The sequence below is a fragment of the Rhinolophus sinicus genome, linkage group LG11 (genome assembly GCF_036562045.2).
Source record: "Rhinolophus sinicus isolate RSC01 linkage group LG11, ASM3656204v1, whole genome shotgun sequence".
Classification (NCBI taxonomy): domain Eukaryota; kingdom Metazoa; phylum Chordata; class Mammalia; order Chiroptera; family Rhinolophidae; genus Rhinolophus; species Rhinolophus sinicus.
This window is the reverse complement of record NC_133760.1, coordinates 3,643,385-3,654,705: the sequence shown is the minus strand read 5'-3', so window position 1 is coordinate 3,654,705 and position 11,321 is coordinate 3,643,385. Positions and strand designations below refer to the sequence as shown.

The window sequence follows — 11,321 nt, the reverse complement described above, 5'->3', positions numbered from 1 at the left end:
TGGGTGGCAATTCAAGACCGAAAAGACTCCGATTTGGGGTACAGTGAAGGAAACTATTCATTGTAAGCAGCTCAATTGTGATACCATGGTGTTGAGGCAGTCTCTGGGTAAGGTGGCCCCTCCAGCTAGACAGCTCTGCTCCACGTGCTCCTATCCATTCCATTCTTCTACCTGCAGGTCTGCTCCAGCAAGACGTCCCCAGTCTTCCCACTCCAGCTGGGGAAACAGCCTTCAGTCTTTCCACCGAAGGGCGCCCTTGGTCCATCCTCATGCAAACACTCCAACAAATCTTCACCCTTAGGTCCAAAATACACTGTCCTGATTGGTGAGAATGGAGCCAATCTGGTCAGTGAAGATGCTAATTGGGATATAGCTGTGCAGCTCTGGTTGGACAGGGAAAGTCTCAGTCCTCTTGGTTGAAATAGGATTCCAGGAACTCCTCTGTAAGGGCTGGTTCAGATTACAGGAACACAGTGCAGGAAGTTCAGTGAGGGAGGCAGGCAGCTTAGGCTTCTCCCTAAAGCAAGGTTTGCATGAGATGCCCCTGTTCAGAAACAGCTGCTGGGCGCTGCTTTTTAAATTTGAGCTGTTAGTCAACGGGCAACCCTTAGTATGTATCATCTTTCTCATGGTGTACAGAGAAGAAGCAGGTGCTACTGGCAGTATCATCCATGTAGGGAAAACGCCAGAGAGTTCACTGCCAGGTGTCCTGGACATGCTGACAGGGGTACACATAGAGGCGGCCTCCCACAGCACAGAGAAAGGAAAGCAGCCCCACAATCTGCGTATGTGCGGTGAGGCTGACAACACACGCCCACAAAGGGTACGTGCCCCGCCAAGGCCCGGGACACCACTGGCAGTCACGATGGTCGGTCAGGCCCCCATCAGTGCATCAAAGGAGGCACATCCGCAGGCGGTCAGCTGCACAGAGCGCACCAGATGGCGGGCAGGAGAGGGGCCTCCAGCCTCAGAAGCCATGACATACAGAGCTTCAACAGAGAAGCCTCAACACAGGGCAACCACGTGTCACCAGGTCGCGAACTGGTCTCCGCGACCGCACATCTCAGCGCTCCGCCTACAGCCCCCAGGGCCAAACCTGGATTTCCCGCACACGCGCTAATATGCTGTGCCGCTCGCCTGGGACGCCGTGGGTTTCGGGACACTTCGCCCAGGGACAACGGGGACGGGGGTGGGGGGCAAGAATCATTCCCTCACGCAGAGGCTGGTTCAGCCACCAGCAGGGGAGGGTCGGCGAAGTCCGGAGGTGCGCACATAAACGAGGCTGCGGGGAAGCCTCAAACGCAGCTGGATCACCGGAAAAGCATGCTGGGATCCACAGGCACCCACCTGAGGGCAGCCCCGGTACGCCCCGGGTCTCGGCACCTCGAGGCATCGGCGCCCGCCGTGGGGTTGTACTAAGCTTACTCTTGTTCGCTCTGCTGCCACATCTCAGAGACGCTGACAAACGAGGGGTCCAACTTGTGACCCGACGCTGCCTGCAGCTTAAGACGGAGCGTAGGGAGCTGCATGCGATGGGACGGGCGTTGGGGTGGCGTCCCCGCAGATACGTGACGGGGAAGCATTCATACACCACCCAGACGCGGGCCCTGCGGAACCCCCTCCCTCGGAAGAGGAGGCTCGGCGGCGGGAGGCCAAGAGCTAGCCGGGCCTCACTGACCGCCCACACCCAGCCGCCGAGTGGGCTACGCGCCTGCACAGTGGGAGCCACACGGGTGGTTGGGCACCGAGGAGGGCCGCTGGGTGTCCGGGCCCCGTGGGCGTCCTATCGGATCGTTAGAGGCCTCACTGCGGTGTCGCCTTTACAGACTCGCTCGTCGGGAGCAGGCGTCTGACAGCGGGGCCGCAGCTCGCGGTGCGGGGAGCACAGGCGGCCTGAACGCAGGCTTTGGGGCCGGGAGCACGCGCCGCCTCGGGCTCGTCCCGTCCACAGGGCGCTTGTGTTGCTCGTGATTACCGTTTTTATTAAAATAACCAACGAAGTTGACACGCGTAAAAAACCGGCAAAACGGCAGTCCCAAAAGTGCGGGCGCCACCTCGGCGGCTTAAACGCCACACTCGCTTGCGCCCACGGGCAGCAAAAGACACTCAGGGTGCGCCCACCTCCTCTACTGGGCACCGCTCCTCAGACACTGCTGCGGTGGCCCAAGGGGGTCGCCGGGACGGAATCAACGTCCCCGCTAAGCCTCAGTTACCGTAGGAACGACCCGGAGCCTCACTGGGCGCCGCAGAGGGCTTGGCAGGGCGGCCTCCCCACCGCTGGAGACGCGGCCGAAGAGCGAGTGAATGTCTGCTGTTACGCAACTCGGACCGCTGCGCAGTCAGGCCAAGCCCCGCCGGGTCTGCACCCCGGCTTTCCATCCACCGCCTACTGGCAGGGAAGAGCGGCGAGGGGCCACCGGCAGAGCCGTCCACCCACTCGAGCTTGGAGAGAAGAGTGCGAGCGAGCTCCACACGAGTCCGTACAGAGGGTGCCGAGGGAGCCCGGGAGACAGCAACCGGAGATGCTCTGTCAGGAGAGCCCCGCCCCCGCAACCTCGGAATGGGACGGCAGATACGTGGCTCAGAGCCTGCAGGGTGAGGTCACCGCGACCGAACCTACTCTCTGGGGGGATGGAGTGTACGCGTGAGGATTCCGCCACCCTCGTGCGCTGGAACTGAGTGGCCGGCCATGGTCAAGCCCGGAGCGCTGCCCGCCCCAGAGCCAACCTCTTCCGGCACCGCAGTTGGTGATGGGGCTGGTCCACAGTTCACGGTTGCCTCCTGAAGGGGTGAACGCCCCACCCATCACTGCCACCCCGCAGTTCCCTGGGGCCATCTGGTCAATCCCGGGGTCTGGTAGCTGAAAGGGCGCGAGCTGGGCGGGCCGGCTGCGCCCTTCCGATTTCGCCCGCACGTCCAGGGCTGGTCCGTCCGTGTCTCCGAATTCGGACATAGCAAAAATTCCATCCGGAGGCGCCTCTTAAACGACCAGGGCTCACGAAAGACCGCGGCCCACCGGTGGCTTCCTACCTGGAGCTCCAAGTACGGGCCTGCGCCGTTCCCCTCCTGGGAAGCGAGACCCGGAATATTGAGAAAAGCCCAGTTCGACGACCGGGACCCACGCGGGCCCGCGGCGAAGCCCGTTGCGCCCTCCGGGTGTCTCCCCGCACGGCCGGAGGTGGCTTCCTCCTCCGGAGTGTGACAGCGTCCGGGCGCGGGACACCCATTTCGTTCTCCCGAGAAGAGCCTGGTAGGCTTCCGCAGGCGGAGTGGCACCAGCGGGTGCTGGTCGACCGGTCTAGGAGGCCCAACTCCCAAGCTGGCAGTCGCCGCAACGGTCACTACCCCATACCCTGCAGGTACCATCTCCGGCGAACGCATGAAGCGCCGACGCCCGGACGTGATCGGGACAAACGTGACAGCACGGCCGGCTCCTGGAACTCTGCCTCGTGAACCGCGAATTCCATCCCTTAACAGATTTCCCCCGAGCTCCGGAGGGTGGAAACTATAAAATCGGCCACCAGATGGCGCCCGAAACAGGCGCGAACGTCAATCGGACAGTTTCGGATCGCGGGCTGGGGAGGGCGCCCCGCCCGCCGGCCGGATGCCCGACCTCGTCCGGTCCCCCGGAGCGGGCGGAAGCGTCCCGCACGAGCTGAGGCGTGTGCCTCGCAGCTCTCCGCCGTCACCGCGCACCCTGGCAGCAGAAGGGTCCGACTCGGAAAATGTCTTTTTCGGACGACTGCCGAGAAGGGGACAGACTCCCTACGCGACTCCTGGGCGGCCCCGCGGACGTGGAAGACTCCCCGGAGATGCCGGCAGGCCGGGCGCCTAGACGTGCTTCCCGGGCTCCCGCGGGGACTGGTCTACAGCGGGGCGGGGACTGGTCTACAGCGGGGCGAGGACGAAAACCGAAATCGTGCAAGTCCTCAGGACACCAACGGAGGAATCGTTTTTCTACTGTAATTGAAACCTGGCCCTAACACGTAAACCAGACCCCGGTAGTTTTCCTGATTTTCTGTTTGGCTCTTGGCCTTTCAGGAGGTAAGCGCCAGCCTCTTCACAGCGGCGGCGCGTAGATTGCCAAACCCATCTGGATCACACTGGACCCACATGCTCACGCAGGCCCAGAAAGCTAACAAATGAACATCTGACCCCGGTAGGGGCGGGACCCAGAAGTCGTCCCTAGCCTGAACTTCTGTGCGCAGACCCGGTTCCGCGGACTGTGATCGGAAACGGGGTGCCTAGTAATAAGTACTCGGCCGAGCACCTAGCTCGCACCCAGTCAGTCCCTAGCTACTGGGAATTTCTTTATGTCTTCTCTCATCTTTCCCATCCCTACCTTAGATGACTTAGCTCCAAGATTGTCCAAACAAAACTCCTGAATTAGAATTAATAAATACGTGTAGCTTCTCCTTACCATTATCCTTTACATTTACTCCAAGTCTTTATTGGGGGACACTGATCTGAGCCTGGTCTCCTCGTTTGGCAGAGGAACAAATGAATATTTTTCTCTGCTAAAATGTGTTGGCTTCTTTGTACACCGTAGGCAATGAACCCACGGACTCTCAGTTGGGTAACCTAATTTCGAGGGAGGAAAGCTTTCTAAAGCATAAGAAACAAAGCCCAGAAGCCATAAGGGAAATCACTGACCACATAAAAGTTTCAGTAAAATCCGTTTCTGCACATAGCACTACCAAGTCCAAAGACGACAGAGCGGTGTGGGGAACATTGCTGCGAATGCACGTGTGATGATAAGAATGTCAAATTCAGCATTATCTACTGTAATAACAAAAAATGGGAGGGGATTAATAACCTTTCACTAAATTAAGTTCCAGTAAATCCATAGAATGAAACACAGTAATGTGTGTATGTGTGTTTGAAGTGAGGTAAATGTTGATGATTAGCAGTTCCGTGAAATAAAAGCAAGTTGTAGAGCTTCCTTTAACATTAAAAAAAAAATGCATACACTACTCTTGCTGACGTAAGAAATGTCCAATCATGGAGAGAATTTTTATGTTTATTTGAGTCAAACTGACCACAATTGCGGGAATCAAAATCTCCACGAGTTGAGAAAATGCTCTGGAGAATGGCAGTTTTGCAACTTGATTTATACATTAGAATCAAAGCAGGAGACTGTAAGGAGGGTCACATGAAGTCCATTGGTGGTAGGTTAAAAGGGCAGGAGAAAGCAACGTGGGGGAAATCTCTGCAGTTGGATAAAAAGTGAAATGGAGAGGAAAACTTGTTTTACATTGGCGGGTGTAGGATAGATAATAAATTAACATTTACAGAACACAGAGATGATATGTGGGCAACAAGATAACAATGAGGGATTTTGTGTCTCCTGCTCTGGTACCGCTGGGTGTGTCTTGAGGAATCTGAAAAAAAGGGATTACTGGGACATTTCAAGGGTATGTTATCTTAGCTGCAAAAAAGACAATAGACAGGCTCACTTAAGGTAAAGATTGACCTTTGTCAAGAAAGCTACAGGCCCAGGTCGTGACTACCCACCGTCACCCACTTTTAATTAGGAATTTTTATGTTCAGTCCATCCTATGAGGTTGCTTCGGTCTCTGTTTGTAGGGCCCGCCATTCTGGCCTCCGCTGAGCTTGTCTGGTTTAGCACGTGTCCCCTTTTTCGTCCATACTCTTAAAAAAGAATGTGGACAAAGGAACTACAATTGCTATGGCAATTTCAAAAAACAAGAACTAAGTTGCCCCTAATTTAATGTTTATTTATAGAGTAGATAGAGACCATGTGATGTTGGCAGACAGATAGACATGTTGATCAATGAAACAGAACAAAGACCCAAACAAATATGCTCAAGCCCAACTGATTTTTGGCAAAGGTACAAAAGCGATTCAGTGGAAGAAGGACGGCTTCTCCGTAACACAGGAGTAGCGCAATTGGACATCCACGGGCAAAACACAAGCAAATAGAAAATCCTTCACCTAAACACCAAAACCTCACACCTCATGTAAACATAAACTTCAAATGGACCACACATTTCAACATAAAACATAAAAGTAGAACACACTTTGGGGGAGAAATCTAAGAGAAAAATTTGGGATCTAGGACCTGGCAAAGAGATTTTTAGACTTCACACCAGAAGCATGATCCATAAAAAGGAATGGAGACATCAGAAGTCGTCAAAATTAAAAACCTAGGGTCTATGAAACACCCTCTGAATAGGATGAAATGGCAAAGGATAGAGGCTGGGAGAAAATATTTGCAGATAATACATCGAACAGAAATGTGCAAAGAAACATCAAAATGCAACAGTATTATCTTCCATCTCCCAGACGTTTATGCGTGACAAAAGAAAATGGATTGTGCAGTAAAAGGTTCACTTAGCAATATGGTGGGGGCCTTGAGCCATGAGGTATCAGACCTCCAGGAAGTCAACTTTGTGGAGTCCTGTGAGTCCTTCTAGGGAGTGAGGCATCAAACCCAAGGGTGGCCTGGAGGCCCCCACCCCTCGGGGCTGACAACACTTATACTAGTATTCATGAAAATTCCTGGACATGAGTACACTTAGAAGCCCTGTACCTCATGGTCCCAAACTGGAACAACATGGATGACCTCTAAGGAGCAAACGATTAAATAAACGGTTAGCCGGGTTGTCGTGAAAATGGAGAGAAGTGTTTGAAGATGCATATCAGAGGAAGAATGGACAGGACTGGGCAATGGATTGTCTATGACACGGGGAGACACACGATGGGGAAATGCTTCCAGAGTTTGCAGCGGGTCACTGGGTGAACAGTAATACATGCCAGTCAGATGGGAAGTCTGGGTACAGCCAAGGTGAGGAAGATGAAGACCAAGATTTTAGGGTTGAGCCATTTTAATCGTCATGTCTATGAGGCCGTGTATCTAATTCTGGATGGAAGTGGAATCGGGGGTTTATAAGCATAGAATTCATAATTAACGTGATATAAATGCACTAGATCACCCGGAGGTTATTTTTAAAGGAAAAAGATGGTAGCGATACTAGACTCTATAGGGCCCAGGTCAAGTAACAGGTGTACTTCACATTTTAACACCGAGGCAGAGGAGCCTCTGCTGGCCAACAGGGCCATGGAGGACCATAGGGAAAGGTAGGAATGAAAGACACTTCCGGTTGTTTGGAGCCAGAGATGCAAGCTCGTGAGGAACAAAGATAAATAGGCCACTTACCCAGAATGCTCCGAAGGAGGCACCCCAAAACGGTGCCTCTTTGGCCCATTATTTTGAATTCAAGGCACTTAAGACACAGCAGGTGCAAGGACACTGTGATCCCCTTCCTGACAACAGGAGATAAAACTCCCACGTGAAGGAGACTGTACCAGGAGGAAGGTTTTTTATCACCAGAGACGGGAGAGGGAGACAGAGTTGGGGGGTGAGTAATCCCTACCAAGAAATCTCGTTAAACTCGCCACTATCTTCCTAGTTACTTCTTCCCCATCGACTACACACAGCCAAGCCCCTTTGTCTTGTCAATCCTTCACAAATTGAAATATCTTATCAATTCTTTGCCTAAAAGGTATAAAAGCTTCCTGCTCTGGTCACTTGTTCGGGTCTCCATTCTCTTGCGAAGGCTCCCGCATACATGTAAACATTTAATAAAACTGGATGCTTGTCTCCTGTTCATCTGCCTTATGTCACTTTCTATCTTAGGCTCAGCCAGACACCCTCAGAGGGTAGAGGAGACTGTTTCCTCCCCTACAGCTTCTAGAGTGTCTCAATAAGATGGAAAATGCAAAGTGGATATTGCATGTTCACCACAAAAATCATCAGTGTCCGTGGTGAGAGAGAGCAGTTTTGGGAGCAATCTGGTGTATGACAAAAGCATAGTGAAATACAGAACGGATGTCAGGTGAAGATACTGAAAGGATGGATGTGTGTTGAAAGGACAAGTATTCACAGAAGTTCGGCTCTGATGTGGCCCAGACAAATTGGAGTCTCAAGGAGGACCAGCCATGGGATAGTACTGGATTTTAAAATATAGTTTTGTGTTTTTTAGAGCAGTTTTGTGTTCACAGCAAAACTGAGCTGAATTCCATATGCCCCTGCTCTGCCATTGTTGCTCCCACACCCCAACACACATACACACACTCAGCCTCTCCTCCCCTACTACTCTGCCCCTGAGCAGTGTGTGGGTTGTAGTTAGTGAATCTACATTGTCCCATCATGATGACCCGAGGCCAGAGTTTACATTAAGGTTCACTCTTGGCCTTGCAGGTCTATGTGTTTGGACAAGTGTATCTCACTATTACAGTATCACACAGAATGGTTTCTGTGTTAAAAGTCCTGTGCTCTGCCTATTCACCACCCCATGCCCCCTGCAACCCACCGATCCAGAGTTTTTCCTTTTTGGGAATATCAGAGGTAGTTGGAACTATAAGTATGTAACCTATTCAGATTGGCTTCTTCCAGCTAATAATACACATTTAAGGTTCCCCACCAGTCTCCTCATGGCTCTGTAGCTCGCTCATTTCTTTTAAGCACCGAATAACCTTCATTGCCTGGATGTACCGTCCATGTGTCCACTCACCTCCTGAAGGACATCTTGGTGGCCTCCAAGTTCTGGCAGTTATGAATAAAGTCGCAGTGAACATCTACGTGCAGGTTTCTATGTAGATGTAAGGTTTTGACTCATTTGGGTTAATCAATACCAAGGCGCATGATTGCTGGATTGTGTGGTAATAGTATGTTTAATTTTGAAAGATGCTGCCCATATTCATAGTTTCTACGATGGTAGCTGAGAGCTTGTCAGTATTCTGAACAATCATGCCAATGAAGGAGGTAGAATTCAGACACCGGAAAGGGAGATGTCACCGAGGCAAAACCTTATCTCCACCTTCTCAGGCTGTCCCTGAGAATTGAATAGATATGAAACATATTAACATGAGGCAATCATACAAATGTCTTTCCTGTAAGTTTTACATGACATGCAGCCCTCTTAAGGAAACAAAGACCCAAAGGATTGATAAAAAGAGGCTATTGTGGAGAAGTAACTGAACTATGTGGGAATAGTAAAGAAGGAACACAATTATCTTTATCATGGTCTGTTTGCGGAGAAGTCTCTTTCTCAACTTCCCCTCCTTGACAGTAAGAATAACTGTCCTTCTGGCATAGGAGGGGCATCTTTCACGGTGGTGGTGGTGGTGTTCTTGCCTCCTACAAGAACAAAAGGGAGGGGGTGAGCACACCCTTCTTATACCTGTTTCAGGTGGGGGGGAGTTTGGTTTCGTTGTTTTAAGGAGTAGCTCAAAGCAGTATTTTGGTTTCCTTGAAATCTTTTAGGTCTGGTTTGGCTTTTGACAGGAGGGACATTTTCAGACATGATCGGGGGAGTGAATGATAAGATAGGTGTGGGCCTGTGCATTTTCCTTTCTTGGGACCTGTGAATACAATTCTCTAGTTTCTCCATGAACAATCAGGCAAGATGTCAGGCTAAAATAAGAAGTAAAAGTTAGAAAAACGTGGAGATTGGTGATAGATGCTGGAGTTTCCGGGGACACGATTTCATCAGAGGCATATGAACTTAAATGATTTCTGGAATCCCACAGATGGCACCTCTGAATGGGGGAGGGGCTCTCACTTGGCAAATTATAACTCTTAACTTGTGAACCCAGGGTTGTCAGAATCAAAGTAACAGCACAATAAAGAGGATGCGAATGTGCTTAATGCCAGCGAACTGTATGCTTACAAACGGGTAAAATGATAATTTTTTTCACGTCAGACAGGTAATGTGCTGATGTCCTAACAAGGTTTGTGGGAGGTACATCTCACACAAGAGCATTAACACCCAATCATCACACTTACGAACTACAAAAGATCAAAGTGATCAATTGTATGTGGTGTATATATTTACAAGTTTTAAAAATTTAACAAAACACCCCATCCTTGATTTGGAGTAAGGGAAATCTTGGCCTGTCAGACAGGATAATCTGTAGTGAGAAAAACCAGGGTTCAGCAATTTCTGACCTCAGGATATACAGAATGGGGGGTGGGGTGGGCAGAGGATGAAATGGTGTGTGTGTGTGTGTGTCTGCTTTCAGCAGGTGAAGGGGAGGAAAAATGATGTTCCCTTTATTGCCCATTTGAGTTCTTGCCTAACACTCCTGTAACAAAAAGACACAGCAAGAAAAGTTTATTAATGCCTAGAGCTCACCTCACGTGGGAGAAGTCAAAATCAGAAGTAACTTAAAAGGGCAGTTCAGGATTCGTTTCTACAGTATGTTCAACAATGAACAAAAATGTTGGAGAGAAATGGCAAGAGAAAGGAAAGCAGTTTTAGGCTCCTGAGGTTGGCAAACTGTGAGGTCAGCAAACTGTGGGAAGGTAAATAATAATGTGGGAAACTAATGGAGTAAGGTTGTTTGCAGATTCCTCTGGTGCCCTCTCTGGGCAGATGTCTTCTTTCCTCCTGCTTCAGAGGGGGCACCATTCACATAGGAGTTTTCATCTCCTGCTTTCAGGAAGAAAAGGGAGAGTCAGAGTGCCCTTCTTGCACCTGCTGTGTTTTAAGTGCCTTGAATTCAAAGTAATCAATGTGCCAAGTGGCTTACTTTGAGATGACGTATTCTGGTTCCTCCCCTTCACAGGGAAAATAATTCTCTCCTTATATACAAACGTGTTCCTTTTGTGCTTCACCTGTGTTATGTAGGCCTCACAGCCTGCCTAGTGGGTCTATGGTCAGTTATCTATAGGCACAAGACGCAAGGGGGATGTATTTACAGACCCAGCACTGCCTCACTCTCCTGAGACCCAAGCCACTCAAACCATCCTGACCCTGGTGTGCACCTATCACCTTCTACTCCCTACCTTCCATCTTGATACTTTATATGGCCTATTTGACAACCCAAGGTGACAGCTGATAAACACCACTGTACCTGTGGGAACATGCTTTCCCACTTTTGTCCCTCTGTGCTCCTCAGTAACAATAACTGTCTCCTGGCTCTATTATCCCTACTGGGGGAAAAGGTAACTTTCTCTAAAAGTGTCACAAGGTCTGGTGATTTGTGTTCTCAGCAAAACAAAACATTCATATGTCCATTAATCCATTAGGTAAGGCTAAGCCTCTACCACGGACCAGGCACTATTAGGTAATTCAATGGTGTCATAAATTAGGCCAGTAGTTCCAATCCTCACAGGGGCTGAAATAATTTTCAGGGATCTTGGGACACACATTTTTCTTCATTCTAACAACCCTGAAATTAACGGCATCACACACTGAATAGCATCTCATACTTGTGCCCGAATAGTTGTGACATAAGATTTCATAGTTTGCACAGGCTTCATCCCAGTCCTAGTGCTTCAACTGAGAAACAAC

The 11,321-nt window shown here is 50.3% G+C and overlaps 1 protein-coding gene and 1 non-coding gene across 4 annotated transcripts in view; both read right to left on the bottom strand.

The window, feature by feature from the left end:
• Positions 1-8,556: 8,556 nt before the first annotated feature.
• The window catches only part of LOC109439640 (zinc finger protein 560), a 35,306-nt gene continuing 32,541 nt past the window's right edge, over positions 8,557-11,321 (bottom strand). Inside the window, exon 6 of one of the 3 annotated variants that reach the window (XM_074315471.1) lies at positions 8,557-8,858. In XM_074315471.1, coding sequence (XP_074171572.1) covers positions 8,796-8,858 — 63 coding nt within the window. In that variant the 3' untranslated portion in view covers positions 8,557-8,795. The remainder of the gene's footprint in view (positions 8,859-11,321) is intronic. The other 2 variants (XM_074315474.1, XM_074315476.1) reach the window with 2 other exon arrangements.
• On the bottom strand, positions 9,723-9,825 carry LOC141567740 (small nucleolar RNA U13). Its single transcript, XR_012490575.1, has one exon. It is a non-coding gene; the product is annotated as a small nucleolar RNA U13 (small nucleolar RNA).